Source organism: Setaria viridis, chromosome 2 (genome assembly GCF_005286985.2).
Source record: "Setaria viridis chromosome 2, Setaria_viridis_v4.0, whole genome shotgun sequence".
NCBI classification, from domain to species: domain Eukaryota; kingdom Viridiplantae; phylum Streptophyta; class Magnoliopsida; order Poales; family Poaceae; genus Setaria; species Setaria viridis.
Genome location: NC_048264.2, coordinates 46,950,021 through 46,969,187, shown reverse-complemented (window position 1 = coordinate 46,969,187; position 19,167 = coordinate 46,950,021). Strand labels below are relative to the sequence as shown.

Genomic DNA, 19,167 nt, shown 5'->3' with positions numbered 1-19,167 from the left:
CTGAACTTTCTATTCCTTCGCAACTCGACCCCTGCCCTTCTTCTACCTTGGGCTCGCCCGCACGCACGGCGGCGGTGGTGCCTCCCACCCCTACGACTACTCCTTTGCCATCCGCATGGCCTGGCGCCCCTCCCCCTCTCCTTTCTCCCCGAAGCTCTAACTCCAACCGCGCCCATGACAACGACGGCGCCACACACGACAACGAACTCAGGAACGTGCGTGGAAACATGGTTGAGATGGAGGGTTGGCGAGAGCCTGAGGTCCAGGAGCTCACCTAGGTTTCGTTTCTGAGGTTGGTGGGGCAAGAGAAAGTCGGGAGGGTGGGGTTCGACGGTGGGGTAGAGTTGGGTGGCCGGCGGCACGGGCGGCCACTGGAGTTTTAGTTCCCGATGATTTGAGCCATGGCGGCAGGCAAGAGGTGGTAGGCAGGCAAGAGGTGGTAGGGGATGGAGCTAGGGAGGTGATGCAGCTGTGGGCGGTGGTGATTTGAGAATGGTGAGGTAGGGGCGGGGAATTTGGCCGATGAAGGCGCCCTGCTCTGCTCGGCTATGTTCGGTCTTTGGTCTGGGCGGAGGAGGAGGAGGAAGAAGAAAGGAGAATGGGAGGGAGAGGGAAGGTGAGGTCGGCTGGTGGGAAAGATGAAGTCGAGGGCGCGGTCGCCCTAGCAAGCAGTGCGGGCGCAGGCGCAGCAGTGGCGAGCGCAGGTGCGGCAGTGGCGGGGATGGTGTGAGCAACATGGTGTGGAGGGCCGGTGGTGACAGGGCGGCAGCGTATGGCCGTGCGCACGGGTTTTGACCACGTGCGGTGGACGGCATAGGCTGGGTGGTTGGATGCAGGCGCGGCATGGCGGCCACTGGAGCTCGCCCCTGCCATTTGTGACAGAGCAGAGGCATGGGAGGAAGGAGAAGATGAAGGTGACGAGTGGGCCTGTGTATTTTTCTTAAAATAACTTTCCCCCTTCAAAAGTGCAAGGTGCAACTGGTCAAAATTCCCCAAAAATACCCATCGAAAAGATAAAATCACAAAGAACACAAAGGAGCTTGAACCAACTCCAAAGCTAAAAAGGATTGCCCAAAATTTGAAAAGTAAAATAGTTAAAATTGAAACTTCTCTGAATTTTTATCATTAGCAAACATCACCCAAAAATTATGAAAATTTTGTAATTTTATCATTTTGCATCAAGTATTTTTATCATTTTGCATCAAGTATTTAAATAAAATAAAAGGAGCCATAGTTATATTGCAAAAAATGAAGTTTCTTCACAAAATTGCATTTGAACAATAAATGACAATTTTAGGAGTTTAAACTAATGCAATAACATGATGCTCATGTTTATGCAGATGATTAAGTCTAATTACACTTTAAACACCCGGGGTGTTACAGGGCGAGTAGCTGAGATGGAGGTGGCGGCGGCGTAGGGATGAGCCCGCAGCAGTCGTGGGCCGTGCTCTTTTTCTTCTCGTGATTCGTGCGGTACGTACCCTGATGACCTCAAAAAACTTCACGATGAGCCGTACGGAGTAGCTGGCCCAAACAGACATTAAGCAACTGGGGGTCAATTTATCTATCCCGCGGGCGCCCAATTGGTGGGCTTAATTACTACGTGGGCTCTACGACGGCTGAGACGACCTACCCTTTCTCAGGCCCAGAGGGGATTTCGTCGTCTTCGTGAAGGGAGCCGCTTCCATGTTGTGCATGACGAAGGGAGCCGCCTCCGTGTTGTGCAGGACACGGCTACGGCGGCGGGCGGCGGCGGCTGCTCCTACTCACCGGTGTCGGCTCCTCTCCTCCTCCTCCTCCTCACAATTCCGGCGACGTGCTGATTCATTCCCAGAGGAATCGAGGCAGCTAGAGCTGCTGGGACAAGCGGGGCTGAAGGGTTAGGTGGTGCTAGGGCAGGCGTGCAGGAGGAAAGTAGCTGCACTCGCTTGGTGTCCACTCCTAGAAGACCTACTCGGCTACTCCATCTGCAGGTGCCTCGCCAACCACCAGCCACGCCATATTCATTTTGATGTTTTTTTGTCCTGTGCACTGTGGAATTTTGTTAATCAGATATGAGGATTTTCTAGTTCTTGATGGCTACCATAGCGCAGCTGACTAGACTCTGCGAGGGAGGAGCTACCTGACCAGTTCGAACCCCGGTTCTAATTTTGTTCGGATGGGGGTTAACCCCCTCATTTAACCTTTAATTGTGCTTATTTGTCTGAATTTGTTATTCACCTGTGAATGTGGTAGAAACAGAAGCATATTTATTCACCTGCTGGACGGTTTTGTTACATTTTGCCAATGCGCTGGAGGCTGCGGTGTGAGGATGGCATGTTGGGTAGCAAGGTCAGGTATCCTTTGTAACGGACCGACAACGAGAATGAATAGCATCAGCGATAAGACTAGTCTCAATGGAAGATTTTATAGAAGTTTCATGAGCATTAAATTGTATGTCACATCAGCTATGCTGACTTGGTAAGGTCATTATGTGAGAGGAGTTTCATCCTCGTAATACTCATTAGGCACAGTTACCAAGTTCTCAGTTTTGGTAATTGTACCATGTACAATGACACTATGCATTGAGATTGGCCTAATGGATCACCTTGCATTGATGCACTCCATGTTTGTACATAAACTATCGCCTTGATTGCCATCGAAGGCCCTTGAATTGGCGGTACCAAATAGAGGAGGCGCCATAAACATCTCAATGTTCATGAAAAATACTAACTCCGTTATATCTAGGATATGCCTAATATCCTCTTTTTGCTGGTAGTTTCAAAATTAATTCACTGGTTTTCCAAGAGCTTGGACAAAATGACCATTATCAGCTGCCTGCAATCCTTTGCTCTCCTTGTCTCGTATGTCAAAGGGTGTTTCACTAATTTGAAGATTTATCCAAACGTTTTCCCGGGCCTTATTTGGGTAAACTTATTCGTAGGATGGAAAATGGACTAATTTCCCAACCAATCCCGTCCAGCAAGTTTATCCAAGATACTAAAATACCCTCGCAGCTTCAATAATTTACCTCGATCGCCCTTCCTCCTCCGTCAGTTCGGCGGCCGATTCTTGCTAAAACCTCCGTCGCGCAAACACAGCTCCAAGTCACCCTCCTCCCATCCCCAGCCACCCGCCTATGCTCTCGAAATTCCGCGCCCTCGAACTCCAATCACCGAATCACCGCGAGGTATCTGAGAATTTCCACGCCCAATTTCGCTCCGGGATTCAAATACCCCACCTAATGGTTCAGCGCACCGCCTGAATCACACATGGGGAGGAAGAAAACGCGGCCGGTTCGAGCGGGGGGCGCCGCCGCTGCGGCGGCCGAGGCCGACCCCGACGCGCCGGGCCCTAGCGGGGGTGCGAAGCGCGCGGCCAAGGGCGAGGCGAGGAGGGACGTGTGCGTGGAGGTGGATATGAGCACGTGGGGGCTCGCTGACGTCGACCACTGCGACGTCGCTGAGGTGGTCCTCCGAGACGTGACTGTCTCCGGCGAGGGGGAGGAGGGGTTGGAGGAGGCATTCGGGGCGTCGAGGTTCTCCTTGCGCTTGCGGGTGCGCGCCGCGCCGGAGGAGGGGTTCAGGTTGGGCCATTGGCCCGTTGTGCCGGCGGATTGCGTGCTCCTGGAGTATGTCGTCCATGGGGATCGAGAAGAGAAGCACGGAGAATTCGTGGTGTCAGGGTGTTTTGATGGTCCCGATGAAGGTGTATCCGGCCTCGCCCATTTGGTCAGTTTGAGATTCGTCACGCTGCGGGTTCAATCTCTTGGAGCATTTCGGGATGTTGGCGAGGCACGGGTTGAATCATTCAGGGTTAGAGTGGAGGTGATGCAGCGGGCTTTCAGTGCGTGTGAATCGCTGCTGGAAGTGGCTAGGCATCCATGGAGGAAGAGCTTGATGAATATGATGGCTTGGCTGCGTCCTGAGGTCACGACAACGGCTGCGATTTATGGGATGGATGGCCTTGGCGTGCCAATTGATGATGATGCTAATGCTGATTTCACACCAAAAAGTGATTCACAGTTTGATCTTGCTGCTTTTTATGAGGCCGTTAAGCCTTCGATGTGAGTATCTTACATCTCGCTATTACTCTAAGCTCATAATCATGCGTTAACATGAATGTGGAAGCATTTAAACTTAGATAAGTACTTGCTGCCGTTGTTATGGTATACCATATGTGCCTGCTTGGTCAGAATCTATGATTTGAATTATACAAAGTTGTTAATAGTTATGATGCCGTATCATGTACCTTTTTTTTCTGTCTGTTGTATGATACTTCTTTTTTATTCTTGTTATTAGTAATGCGGAACAGTTGGAAGGTGGTCTCCCTGATTTGATTCCTCAGCTCAGGCCATATCAACTCCGTGCAGCACATTGGATGGTTCAACGCGAAAAGGGAAACACACTCCATCAAGAATATGTTAATTCTGCACCATATTGTGTTCCAATCGATTTTATTCACAAGAACTCCAGGATGTTCTACAATCCTTTCAAGTAAGTCTGAAGTGTAGGCACTACTCGTATCTGGTTGATATATTTGTAGCCTGCTATATTAATTATACTAGAGATTTCTTAATTCCTTTCATATTGTTGTACTATTCTAGAGTAACCTGTTTTCAGAACACATACTGTTTCTGCTAGTAAAATTTTATTTGTTCCTGTGAATGCCTTGGATTTTCACATATATGTTACTTTACAGCGGAAATTTAAAATTTAATTGTTTCTGTGAATGGCTATCTGTTTTGCAGTGGAAATATTTCATTGCAACCAGAGCCTTGTCCACCTTATGTTTCTGGGGGCATTTTAGCTGGTATGTTGATAACAATTGTAATAATAAATTAATGGCCATACCGCTTTCATTGTTTTGACCACTGTGGATAGTTGCCGCTGACACTCCTTTTGTTTGCTTGCTTGATTATAGATGAAATGGGATTGGGGAAAACTGTCGAGCTTTTAGCTTGCATTTTTGCCCATCGTAGACCATTTTCAATGGACTTTTCTATCTCCCAGAACAAAACAGAAATGAGTCAAATAAAGAGGCAGAAAGTAGAGAGGGTTGAGTGCATTTGTGGGGCTGCAAGTGAAAGTTTTGCATACAAGGGTCTCTGGGTCCAATGTGACATTTGTGATGCTTGGCAACATGCTGATTGTGTTGGGTACACACCCAAAGAAGACATACCTTTTGACACCGCTGAAGGTGTAGCATCAAAAATTAAAAAAAAGAACATGAAGCCTAGGATTGGAAGGAAAAAGAAACCCCAGTGTTCTATTGTTGATACAGAAGACAAATACATTTGTGCACTGTGCTTGGAGCTTACTGAAGCAGCACAAACTAATATATTCAGCCATGCTACATTGATAGTATGTCCTGCACCAATATTGGCACAGTGGCACTCTGAAATTACCCGGTATGATTTCTTTTATCAATATGTTGGTTGAACAGTTTTGCGGATAGTTTCCAGATAGCAGAATCATATTCTTCAATGTTTCCAAGCTACACATCACTATATCAAGACACTTAACATGTAACACTTTTACATGCCTCTGACCTGCTGTTACTTTGAAATTTGAGATCCCCCCCTCCCCCGCCCGCCCCATGCGTGTGCGAATATAGGAGTATTATTTTATTCCCATCATGTTTGCCACATAACTCACTCTCTTCACTGCTTGCTTTTTTTTATTGTTATAGAAGTTCCACTGCTTTATGTTAAAAATCCTTATGACGAATCTATTAGAATTAAGAGGGCCCATGATAACAAGCCTTTTAGATAATATGCTCTCAGTCTTAGTACAATCTATATCAATAATGAAGCTTTAAGGGCCTTATTCAGTTTTATTCCATAAGTGTTTTGGCTTACCTCTTTTATGTGGTAGACTTATCTGCATACAATGATACTGCTAACAGCTGTTTTCCTTAACTCTAGACACACAAGGCCAGGATCTCTGAAAGTTTGCATTTATGAAGGTGCTAGGAACTTGGATCTGGCTACCATCCAAAAAATTGATACGACTGAGATAAGTACTGCTGATGTTGTCTTGACAACCTATGATGTCTTGAAAGAAGATCTATCACATGATTTTGATCGGCATGATGGTGATCGCCGTTTCTTGAGATTTCAAAAGAGGCAAGTAATGTTTATTTTTCACAATGAATGCTGACAGCTTAGTGCAGACTGATTCCAGTAGTTTGAACCCTCCGTAAATAATATGAAACATACCTTACCTCATAACCAGGAAGTCATGGATCTTTACATGTTTGAGGCAATAGTTTTTTTTTTGGGGTGGGGGTGGGGGATGCAGCATGGTAGTTAAAGCTAAATTGAAAAGATAACTACAAGTAGCAGAGTTATATGACCCACGTCTTGCAAAGACATCAATGAGCTGAAATTACTCTGAAAAGGATCGTTTTTTTTCCTTGAACGTGCAGGAGAGCTGCATCTCATATATTAAGAAGGAAAAGGAGATGCCATACACAACATCAAAATGCGCGCGCGCGCACACACACTAACAAATGCATGCACAAAAAGGCACACCTGCACAAGCCACACTCCCGCTGAAAATTGCATGATGAAAAAAAGGAGCACCAGTGAACAGGGAATGCAATTTGCATGTTGCTCCCTTTCATTTGTGTAAATAGCAGTAATATTCTTGCTACCACATGTACAAAAGCTTGCTTCATTAATTTTTTTATAAACAGAAAATAGCTAGGGAGCTCAGCTTACTACTGAGGGGGTGAGGGGCCAAGTTTTTTTTTCTTAGAAAGAAAAAATCAAATGCAAGCTGACATACCGTGATGAATCAGGGATCTGTGCAGCTTTACTTTAATCTTTATGTTTTTCTTTTTTTGGGTGTTGTGTTTGGGTTCATGATTAAAATATTTTGAATCATGAATTCATGATACCTATTTATTGGTCTGGCATGATGTGATTACAAAAAAGTGAAAAACCTAGTGAAGCTTAAAGGATAACTAACTTGAGATTATTTATCATTTAGAATCAGGGTACACTGATAACAAACTGAAATAGAAGTGAAGTACTCACTCTGTCCTTAAATATATGACGTTTAGGACAAGCTAGTTAGTTCATTTTTGAGGTAGTAGCTAGCTTGTCCTAAACGTCATATATTTAAGGACAGAGGCAGTAGCTTGTTTGGTCTGGATACTCCTTTGAGTGCTTGCAGTCTTGTAAGCATTCCGTATGTTATCCAGGTGTGCCATTTATGCAAACTTTAAAATAGCCCTGACTGAAACTCTGCTGAACTGCATTACGCTCTATAGATATCCCGTCATTCCAACTGTCCTGACAAGGATCCACTGGTGGCGGCTTTGTTTGGATGAAGCTCAGATGGTAGAGTCAAGCAGGAATTCTGTGACTGAGATGGCAATGAGGCTACATGCTCAACACCGTTGGTGTATCACAGGAACACCGATACAACGCAGGCTTGATGATCTCTTTGGGCTTCTACGTTTTCTTAGGACAAGCCCATTTGACACATATAGATGGTGGGTGGACATTATTAGAGATCCATATGAGGTATTTTGCGTGCCACTGTTAACTGTGTGCGACTATTACATGCTGACGTTTGAAGACATTGTCATGCTATAATGTGTATTGTTTATAAACTGTTAATCACTTGCCTAGACTGACAACTTAAACACTGTAGTGTTGCGGTGGTTGATGATGGATGTATTTAGCTACAGCTCTATGAGAAACATGTGTAGTATGGGTCTTACACTGAGCCTGTTGGTTCTTGTTACTACCTAGGTCCAGTCTGAAATCATAGGCATGCATTTCTTATAAAGAACTGAAAAACCTGATGAAACACTGGCAATTTTAGTGCTGGTTTATTGCTTGTATAGCAATACAAGAAATCATGAATAATATTGCTATAACTGTGCATGTAATGCTTCTTGCTACTCAGTAGGCTTTGATACTGAATAATATTGCCATAGCTGCTGCACGTAATGTTTATTGCTACTTGGTAAGGTTTGATAACATTTTTTAGTGAGATAGCTGGACTGAGTAATTATTTTCTTTTTGTCTCATGGAATCGAACTACAGAGGGGAGACAGAATAGCTATGAATTATGCACACAATTTCTTTAGGGAAATCATGTGGCGCTCCTCCAAAATTCATGTCTCAGGTGAATTACAGCTGCCTCCTCAAGAAGAGTGTTTTTCATGGCTCGCCTTTTCGCCCATTGAAGAATATTTCTATAAGAAGCAGCATGCGACCTGCATGGACCGTGCACATCAGATTATTAGAAGTTTGAGAAGTGATGTCAACATAAGAGAATCAACTTCAGGTACTTTGTCCACTAAATCAATAATTTCAGGTTTCCACATTGATTCTCATGGGCAGTGTTTTCATGCTATTCCATAGAGATTATGAGCAAGAAACTAGTTGGAAAGGACATTCCTTAAGTTGAGAATATAGACGCAAAGATTTTACTATTACTTTCTGCTTCTTTTTCCTTGCTTTGTTTGTCTCACCCAGTCCCCACATGAGATGACTCAATATCTGAAATTTCCATTTCTCCTGTTCTCCACACCCACTCAGAACAAAGCAACAACGTGTACAATCTTCAGAGGCATTTGTGTAATAGCAAATTTCCAAGATTGTTGAACATTTTGTGTGAGGCTGCCTAATAATTCCCTTCCCCAGACCCCCATGTCGTGTTGTCTGGGAGCTTTCAGCACTGCATAGGCCCTTTTTGTTAAATAAGCTCAGTGGTCAAATAGTTGCCAGTCTTTCCTTTTTCCAAAAATATTAAGCTTCCTTTTGATCTTGTGTTTGCAGATTCAAATGCTTCACTAAATGTTTACCTCTCCAATGATGACATTGCCAAGCTCCTAGTCCCACTGCTGAAACTTCGGCAGGCATGTTGCCACCCACAAGTGGGGAGTTCTGGTCTCTGCTCCCTGCAGCACAACCCTTTGTCAATGGATGAAATTTTACAGGTGAATAGCTAATTATGGTACAGTCCTTGTTGGTACCTAATATTTTCTGTGCAACTTTTTAATAATGTGCTCATTCTTGCCAGTGATACTTTTGTATCCAGGTTCTTATTGGTAAGGCAAAAATCGAAGGAGAGGAAGAGCTTAGGAAAATTGTAGTCGCCCTGAATGGTCTTGCTGGGCTAGCTGCTATTGAACAAAGGAACCAAGAAGCTATTTCATTCTACAAAGAAGCACTAGCTTTAGCTCATGAAAATATCGATGATTTCCGTATTGACCCTCTATTGAATCTTCATATCAACTACAATCTTGCGGAACTGCTTAGAACTAGTTCTGAATATTTACAAGAATGCCCATTAAAAAAGCAGGCTTCTGAAGTTGACAACAGCCGGAAAAGAAAGAAAAATAACACTGTTGAGACAGATCTACATAGCACAAAGCGAAGTAAAATATGTGAGAACAGTGTTTCAAGTTTGACAGCTAATGGTTTAGAAACGTCTGAGGAAGATGAGAATTTTATTGGACAAGCATGCACAACTGGTGAGATGGACACAGAAAACTTTGCTGGAGGCCACTCATCATTGAAATGTTTTGCTGATGAGTGCTTGAGGAAGACTTGCAATGCAATCACAGAAAAGTACTTGTCAGTTTTTACTTCAAGGCTGATAGTAGTACAGAAGGATTTTAACGCATCATTCACCGAGGTGATCACTACAGTTCTCTTATTTTTGTAGTTGCACCAAGCTGTCTTAATCTATTTATATTTAGTTATTTACTTGTCTTCTGTTACATTCCTAATCCTTGTTAAGTTTGTGATCCCAAACATTTCCCTTTTCTTCCTCATACTGAGCCTCTGCCTGCCTTTAGGTCGTGAATATCACTAAGGAGCTACAGAGTGAGCATATGAATTGGTGGCTACATGCTTTGGACTGCATTGAACAGAACAAAGTTTCTGCTGATGAACTCCTTAAGAAGATTGAAAATTCTTCTACTAAGAGCACCACTGGTTTGGGTTCAAGGGGAATATCTTCCAGGTCTATAGCAAACTTGTTTGAGTTTGTCCATTTATTTACTTTTTTCTCCATGGTACCTATGTTGATTTTTCTCTTCAAGAATTCATGTCACTAAATAAATAGTTGATGATTAACTTAGTTATTTTGTTCTTTCACAGGGTTAAAAGTATTGCTGGATTAAAATATGCAATTCAATCTGATATTGATTCTCTACAAAATGCAAGGCAACAGCTGATGGATAGACTTTTGGAAGTTGACAACACAATGGATAACCCAAGGGATGAGGACATTGAGGGTCAGCGATATTGTCCAAAGTGTTACGATGGTTCTGGTTCTTTATGTATCCAGTGTGAGCTAGATGAACTTTTTCAGGTAGTCATGCACCAATGTTTTTTGAAGTATTTATGTCCCTGTGAAATTAATCGTGTATTGATTTAATCTTATCATTTCTTTTAGAGGTATGAAGCACGGCTGTTTCTTGTTAAGAAATCGAACAATGATTCTGTCATTGACTCAGTAGAAGAAGCCCAGGATCTACAGAGGCGAAAATATGAGCTCAATCACTTCTTCCGTAATAAAAACTCCAATGAGGGATCTGAACCTGGTTATGACAATAATAATCCTAGGTCAGCCCGAGAAAACGTACAGGTGTGTAACACACTTCTATTTCTGCATACCATACAGTTAAATAGCTGTCACTTTTTTATCCACACTTTTTTCTAGGATAACATTACAACCCCAACTCTGGAAAATAATGTTACACCCTCTATTTTTATTTTCTTGTGTGTCTTCTTCTAAGGCACGCACGCATTTTGAGATTCAAACTTCGTAATCTTTGACCAACGATTAGACCAAGAATTTGTGGATTGTTGTATAAATTACCATTGGGTTTACATTTGAAAGTAGTCCTATAAGGTACCAGTTTTACAGTCATGAGCTCTTTTAAGAGATATTAACTGTCAAAGTGTAGCGTCGTAGACTGCACATGGTCAAACCCGCACCTTACGTTTCGAAACAGAGGGAATACCTTCAATCCGACCTAGCATCCCAAGCAACCAATGTGGATCCATTTATGCGTTATCGAATATTATATTTTGTACTGCCAATTGTTACAGGTCTACAGGCATCCTTCTCAAACTGAGACCACATTGAGGGTTATCCGAAATCATTCAAAGACAGTATTGGGAAGGCAATATTCTACAATTGCTAAAAAGCATTTACTTCTTTTTGAGGTAGAGATTGTTTCCTTCTCTTTTGACATGCTCAATCTGGTTATTTTAATGCTAACTAACAAATTTGGCCATGGCATGATGATTTAGGATATGCGCAAGGAGTTTTCTCAAGCAAGGTTTTTGTCAATTGCTCAAAATCAATTATTGCGTGCTCATGACGAGATCAAGATGTCTATCTCAAGAATGCAGCTCAAAGAGAAAGATGGTGAACCTAGCGCTGTCAATATTGTAACTAGAGAGGAACTCATACCATATAGTGTCCAGTTCACAAGTGAAAAATTCATGTCGCTCTCATCTTTAGCCCGTGTAAGGGGTCAACTCCGGTATTTAAAGGTGTGTAATAGCTGTCAGTAAACTTTCTCTGTGGAAATTCACATTCTAGTCTACAGTTTGCATGGCTTGTTTGTTTTCAAAGATTGCTATTATACTATCTCCATATGGATCACTCGTTTTATTGGATAAATATCATCTTGCTACCTCTGCTATGGAGTCCTATTCTTGCATGACTCCTTTTTAATTTACTCCTATGTTTTGCTTTTGGGGTGCGTTTTTATTGGTACTGATTGCATTTTTACTTTTAGGGATTGGCGCTGTGCAACAAGAAAACACTTAACAAGCATGGCGAATCATTGCCTACAAGTGGTGCTGTTGATACAGCTACTCCATGTTCTGTCACAGGGCAAACCATTTCTGATATTAATAATGAACCATGCCCAATATGCCAGGAGAAGGTTTTTGACCAGAAAATGGTATTCCAGTGTGGTCATTTTGTATGCTGCAAGTGTGAGTATACATGCTAGTTTTATTTTCAAAATAGCTATACCGTTTGAAGAAAAGCAGTAGATAGCATAAATACTACTGCTGACTGCTGCAAACTATAACATGCTTGTCTGGTTGTTGTGTTGTGGTCTTGTGGAGTTTACTTGAGTAATCATAACTTTCTGCTAAGTATAATGCTTATCTAGCAGCAGGGCATACAGTTTGATAATCACACCAATTGTTTGTTCATATGATGGATATTGTTTAGTGAATTCCTGACCTTTCTGCTTACCGCTCTCAGGCTGTCTTTACATGACAGAACAAGCTGCAACACAATTTGGGAAGGCTAAAAAATGGATCATGTGCCCTACATGCCGTCAACGTACAGATCTTGAGAATGTTGCTTTTGTAGTTGAGAAACACAGTGACAAAGCTGAAAAAAGCACAGAAGATCAAGAAAGCACTATTTCTGTCCAAGGTTCATATGGAACAAAGGTTTCACCATGACACAATCCCCTTACTTGTGGTTGTTCTATGTGTTCTGCACTTTAAATCTGTGGTTACTGCTTATTTTGACTTGTAACTTGCAAAACTATCTTCGGAAAGTAGGACCTTTGTGTCAATGTGGCCAATCACAAATTAATCATGTAATCCTGCGAAATGGAATGACAATATTGTCAAGATGAAAATGTTAATGCAACTACATTTCTATAATGCACTTGCTGTTAACTATTTTCAGAGAGAAAAACATAAGCCATGCTTTATCAAACTCCACCACTTCTGGTTTGTTTGCTTATGTACGTTGAAATTTGGTGTACTAATCCCACTTTTTGTTTCTTTTTCTGATAAAGATTGAAGCTGTCACAAGAAGAATATTGAGGATCACTTCAACTGATCGAGCAGCTAAAGTTCTTGTTTTCTCAAGTTGGAATGATGTACTCGATGTTTTAGAGCACTCCCTTGCTGCTAACAAAATTTCATATGTTCGCATGAAAGGTGGAAGGTGAGATCTCAAAGCATATCAAGTCAAGGTTCTTAAAATTTTGTTGATTGACCATTCCTCTTTTTTTACCGAACCAACGAGAAACTGTTCCTTTTTTATCATTATTGAGGAAGTACTTTACATGCTCCACTATTCTGACTTTTGAGCAAAGAAATGACTTATTGAAAGTTCATTTCCTTTTCAGAAAATCACAGGCAGCTCTCTCCCAATTCAAAGGTCAGTTGAGCAATATAAGTGTAGATAAAGCGAAAAGGACAGTCTCCAAAATGCAGCCTGTTCAAGTACTGCTGATGCTTATACAACATGGAGCAAACGGTCTTAATCTACTGGAAGCACAGCATGTTATTCTAGTGGAACCATTACTAAACCCTGCGGCTGAGGCACAGGCTATCAGCAGGATCCATAGAGTTGGGCAAGACAAGAGCACATTTGTTCACCGTTTTATAGTAAGGGCTAATCCTATTCTTTTCATTTATAAATAGATTACTGGAGCCCATTTTTAATATCTTATTTTGCTTTCAGGTGAAGAAAACAATAGAAGAGAGCATCTACAAATTGAACAGGAGCAGAGCTGTCTGCTCTACTATAAACCGGAAATCCAAAAATTTCAAAGATGAGCCTGTTTTGACCCTGAAGGATGTTGAATCGCTATTCCCGATGACAGCACATGATGATCCCCTAGAAGTGTCAAATCAAGATCATGACGATAGCTTGAGGAGTTTGGCTCCATCTGTTGCAGCTGGTTTAGCTGCTGAAAGAAGGCGAGTAATGGAACATGGCAACCAACAATAAGCTTAGTAGCTAACAGATGGCTTCTCGTGTCGAGGTTCAGAAGTAGAAGCATGCACAGTTTTGATATAGCAGTTCGACTAGTGCCATGTCAACTTATGCCAGGTGCATCGTGTTCATGAACGCAGCGTCATTTAGGCTACTAATTGAAAGGTCAATTTTTGATCATTGGTATTCGAGCCAGTATTTCTTTTTATGGAATACGACTGTCATCTGCAGATGTGCCGTTTCTTCGCTTTATTTGTTGGAAATTTCCTGCTGCATGTTCAGTGAGCCAGATGCAGCGAAGTTTTACGAATTCGCATGCATATTTAGTTTGCATTACTGATGCCGTATTTCGTATTAATAATATTCGGGAGTTGGCTGATAGTTTCTGCATCCGGGCTACGCTCACTACTCACTAGTGACTAGCTGACTGCGAGTTCCAATGCCTATGCCGACTTGCATCGAGTACTTATTCGTTCAGCAATGCAAGCCGCCGACATGGCAATTAGGCAATATTATTTATTATTGTCTTCTAACTTGGCTCTTTAGCTATCCATTTCTTTCTTCTGAGTTTTCTGGTCTCTCGTTCTTGAAATGTACTGAAAAGAGAGACATGTCTTCCACACATATGAAAAAAATATAAAACTTGTGGTTGTGGGGCTCATAGTTTCTTTGTTTAACTAACGGGGGGGTCGCCGTGTTCCCGTCATGCATGTGTCAGGGCAAAAGACCAGTCAGCCTTGATACACATGTTTTCATAAGAAAATTGCCCGTGAGTTGTAGTTGTCCTGGACGATGCTCTCCCCTGGACCATTTGGTGCATGAGGCGCAAGTTGTACAACAAGGATGTAGAAAATGCTATGTTTAAGATAAGTTGTTTAAGGCGAGGATGTGTTGATCTGCATACTTTGCCATTTTTTCTCCAGCATTCACTGCATGACAAATGAAAATTCGTAGAATCGTCAACATGTGCTGCTTGTACAATTGACAGACAACTACATAACATTCATGTTCACAGAAAAAGAAGAAAGAAACGGACCGTTTGTATACTAGTGTGAAAATCACCATGGAATGGCTTTAACAGTTTCGTCTCCAAGTTATATATATGCAGGGGATTATTTTTTTGATGACAAGAAAACAAATATTTATATAATATGATAATATATAAAACCACACGGGAGAAGCCTTGCATGTGATCACATAATATATCCGGACTATTCATCTTAAGATCAATGGTGAGATGAATCGTGGGTAGTGAGAGAATCTTAAGCAGGTAAAAAATTCAACGGTTTGACGAATATCATGGGAGAAGAATGAATGGTTGGGATTGCTCATGTGGTCACAAGTAAAGTACATGTGGACTTGCCTTTCTAGTTAGTAAAGGTGACTGTACTCTCCATGAGGATCGAAGCCAAGTTTTGGTGTCTTAGAGCAATTCCAAAAGAGTTGCTATCTGACCCTCCAAGCTAAAATTTGGCAAGTCAGTAAGAAAATTATGGTTCAACAGAGTTGCTATCTGGCTCTCCATCCCATCCGACTCGCCAAATTTCCCTCACACTTGCCAAACTTGGTAAGTCAATTTGCTTTGCCAAAGTGTGGGTTCCACACGCAGTAATTGCTAGAATGGAGAGTGCAAAATGGAGAGGCTGTTGGAGTGGATGAAGAGTGTGGATTAATTTTTAGAGAGGAAACTAGCGGTTGGAATTTGAAGAGTGGGAAATAGATAGGAGCAACTTAATATAGAGAGGAATCTTTTTGCCAACTTGAATAGAGAGTTAAATAAAGAGAAAAATGAATTGTCTGTCTTATTTAATCAGCGACGGAGACCCGTTCTGATGGATGCTTTGGCACCATTTTTCCGATAGGTGTAGTAATTTTGTGGTATGGATGTAACGATGTGCTCGTCATGTCCATTGACTAGATATCAATTTCTACCGGCCTGGCTTTCAGAAGACGTTCATAGCCATAGGTGTGAAAGCGTGCTTCGTGCGATTGTGAGCTTCTATTTTCCGTTATCTGTTGCCCTTCTTGGGATTAATCTCATGAAAATTCTCTCTATAACTCTGCCCTCTTTTTTCCTGGTCAGGGCATGCAGCACTGAGAGCCACTGTCCACTGAGCTTGCGACTGTGAGCCATGACCGTGAGTCGGCTGGCCGTGAGCTCACGGTGGCGCGTCAGCGCGATGACGAACCAGCTCCCGCCCCCGGCTTCGTCGCCTTGCGCGCAGTGCGACACATCCATCCGGGGGCCCACAGTGCCTGCATGTTCTTCCACGCCACTTCCTCTTTCGCCTTCCCGGCCTCCTCTCCTTTTCCTCCCAACTTCCCATCCCACCGCCCGCACCAATAAAAACAAGCCGCAGCAGCGGCACCCGACGACCCTATCGCGCTAGCTACGGCCGGGCAGGTGGGCATGCATGCACTTGCACCGCAACTCTAGCTTATTCAGCTAGTGGATTGCTGCGACTGCGAGCATGGCGTCTTCAGGTAGCGGCGGTGGCGGTGGCGGTGGCGGCGGCGGCAGCTTATCATCGCCACCGGCCGCGGCTCCTCGGGCGGTGGTGGACAACCTGATCGACGTGCGTGCGCGAGCGGAGATTCTCCGGAACATGCTGCAGGGGTCGCCCACGCCGCCGGGCACGCCGGCGGAAACGGCGCCGGCGGGGACCAGCGAGCTGATAGACGGGATCATGAGCAGCCTGTCGAGCGCTCTGTCAGCTCTGGACACCCCCGGCGGCGGTGGCGGCGGCCAGGGACAGGGCCGGAGGAGGAGGAGAGCTGGCGCGGTGGCCGGGTCCGGGCCGCAGCGCCGGAACATGAGCACCCGGAGAAGGTGAAGAAAGTTAACCAAAACCTTAAACTAACCGTGCAACTAGCTAGCCCGCTGCATCATGCATTAGGATACGACACCATGATTGGTTTCTTATGCTGCTTCCTTTTGCAATTTGGAGAGTACCCTAGCTAGTCTAAGTTTAGTAGTGGGGATTAACTTTATGTGCCAATGATAGGGAGAAACCTAAACTTTTTTTTTCTAAGACTGATTTCAGTAATTGTAAAATGAAAAGGCTAATCCAGGTTTGGTGCTTCTAGCTTACGAGAGTTATTCATGGTCGCACTTGTATGAATTATCGTCTATAGTTTATTGAAGCAGTATTCCAATTAAAATCTGTCGTATCACGGGTCCTTATTAATCTTGTATGCCATTTCATCATCTACATATGCCTATGCCAGATCGCACAGCCCCTTCTTGAAGACAGTCACTACTAGTACGCTCGATGATGGCAATTCATGGAGAAAGTACGGGCAGAAACATATTCAAGACTCGCCTAACGCAAGGTGCATGTCTGTGCATATGTGTTTATGTGTGTTCAACATGGTTGTGTGCATGCATCATTTCCTGTTGATGCAGAGGTTGGAGATTACCTTCATTATATTGTCTAAAAGAAGAAGATAGTACGTGATGATCCAATCAATAGGCCTATGGGAAGTACTATACCTATTAGCATCTTAGACCAGTTCTCTCTGGATCTGCAGGAGCTACTACAGGTGCACGCACAAGCCAGACCAAGGGTGCAGGGCGACCAGGCAGGTCCAGACCTCCGATGACAACCCGTCGGAGTTCGTCATCAGCTACTTCGGCCACCACACCTGCCGGGACCCCTCCACGATGCCGCTCGTCATCCACGACGACACCGCTCCGCCGGATAGCGCAAACCTCATCAGCTTCGGATCCACCGCCGCCATGGGCGCATCCACGAGCACACACAATATTACTGTTCCTCCTCCCCACGCCTTTGATCCGACGACGATGCTGGTCTCTCGCTTCGTCTACCGCTACAGCTCATCTCTGCCGGCGCAGGACCACCGCTGCGGCAGCGAGGAGGTGCATAGCAGCAGCTCGCCGGCCGGGGATCTGACCGCCGTGGTGGGATCAGCGGGGATGGCCTCGTCGGCCACCGTGGGCTCGGCACCGGCGGAGTACATGGCTTGTGGCGCTGGCGGCACGGGCAGCTTCCCGTCGTCTCCTAGCAGTCTCGGATTCATGACAGGCTCGTTTGGTTCCTTTGGGAACGCCGGGGATGACGACCTCTTTGGCTTTGATCCCTGACAAAGGCTGATGCATGCATGCATGCGTCCATCTCTATGCATGGCTAATGACGACACGTTTGCAGTTTGCATGCATGCACTAGTGGCACTACAAGTAGTAGTAACCATGAATAGATTGATGGCGAGATATCCTCATGGATGTGTAATGGTTAATACAATAAAGGCTAGCTCTAGTTCATCTGAACAGTAGTGTTTTTGTGTAAAACATATGTATATTTGCTGGATCAAGGCCAGTCCACATGTATGTGAAAAGTATGGATTGTATTGTAGTGCCTTGTGCATTGTAAGATTATATACGAAGTTGAAAAGTAATGGATTTATGCTATATATGCAATCCAAGGTGATTTTTCATTAAGTCGTTAATAATAATAAGCAGGCATCCAAATTTAAGTTGAAAAGGACTTGAAACTGGATAGCTGGATGCACATCCCTATCTCTCTCCCGCTTCAGCTGGCTGAGTTAGGCTCACTTCTTGTAATTCGTGGTGATTTCTTCGGGTAAAAAGGAAAAGAATTCTATCATTTAGAACTGAACCACACAATACAAGCGAAGGACTCAGACTACAATTCAAAAGAGTATATTGGTTTCAACATAGACAATATCTTCAACTGAGCCGGGACCTTGCTGCCAATTGGTTATGACCAAGCACATGTACATACTAGTAAACACGCATTTGTTATGTCATGAAAAATACAGAAAATCACAATCCAGCTTCATGTTCGCTCAGCGCGCTTCAAAAAGCACAAACTTATCTAGGGCCGCTACAAAAAGATTGAGATATATTGCTATTAGCAGACACATGCTGTCGAATCCTAAATGGATCGAATATGTAGAATTATGCCAATTGGCGAAATATCGGCAAGATTCACAATGTGTACTTTTGTTAGCTGCATGCAGTGAACTGATCGATCAACTAAGTAGGATCAGTACACGGTTTATTCGCCAGTGTCAGTCCGGTTTGTGGCCTGCCAGCTCTCTTTAACGCTTTTTAAGCTAGTTGTGTATGGTTTTGTGTAGATCATGCCTGTCACTAGTCGGGTAACCACTTGGCTTTCTGCATCAATGCTTGGTTGGACCGATGGGGATCCACGTAGGCCCCTCGTGACAACAGAAGTTAGAAAAACCTTAATCTTGGCCAAGTTACTGTCAGGCCAACTTCAATATTGCTCACTCTCGTCCACTTCCAAGGCCTGCACTCCAAAGACTTTGACTAGCACATTATATAGTGCATGCAATTGTTTTTAGGGCATCGGACAGTATGGAAATTAAAATGGCTAGCTCTCAACCACTCGACACATGGATGCACTGAGCTAGAAAAAAAATCTCATGAAAGGAAAGCCCA

At 43.6% G+C, this 19,167-nt stretch overlaps 2 protein-coding genes across 3 annotated transcripts; both read left to right on the top strand.

The window, feature by feature from the left end:
* Positions 1–3,021: 3,021 nt before the first annotated feature.
* Positions 3,022–13,951, top strand: LOC117843794 (uncharacterized). Of its 2 annotated transcripts, XM_034724509.2 has the most exons (19): positions 3,024–4,045; positions 4,281–4,475; positions 4,730–4,791; positions 4,903–5,389; positions 5,906–6,106; positions 7,258–7,513; positions 8,042–8,285; positions 8,780–8,940; positions 9,042–9,641; positions 9,805–9,971; positions 10,109–10,322; positions 10,407–10,598; positions 11,066–11,182; positions 11,270–11,515; positions 11,764–11,965; positions 12,243–12,436; positions 12,793–12,944; positions 13,129–13,390; positions 13,467–13,951. In XM_034724509.2, the coding sequence occupies exons 1-19, from the start codon at positions 3,252–3,254 to the stop codon at positions 13,734–13,736; spliced, it is 5,016 nt and encodes a 1,671-aa protein (XP_034580400.1). In that variant the 5' UTR covers positions 3,024–3,251; the 3' UTR covers positions 13,737–13,951. The 2 variants fall into 2 exon arrangements, with proteins under 2 accessions (XP_034580401.1, XP_034580400.1); XM_034724510.2 differs by lacking the exons at positions 12,793–12,944; positions 13,129–13,390; positions 13,467–13,951 and having other exon boundaries at positions 3,022–4,045; positions 12,261–12,402.
* A 2,065-nt stretch (positions 13,952–16,016) lies between these two features.
* LOC117845383 (uncharacterized) lies at positions 16,017–18,159 on the top strand. The gene is made up of 3 exons (XM_034726408.2): positions 16,017–16,551; positions 16,950–17,054; positions 17,253–18,159. The coding sequence occupies exons 1-3, from the start codon at positions 16,193–16,195 to the stop codon at positions 17,824–17,826; spliced, it is 1,038 nt and encodes a 345-aa protein (XP_034582299.1). The 5' UTR covers positions 16,017–16,192; the 3' UTR covers positions 17,827–18,159.
* Positions 18,160–19,167: the final 1,008 nt, after the last annotated feature.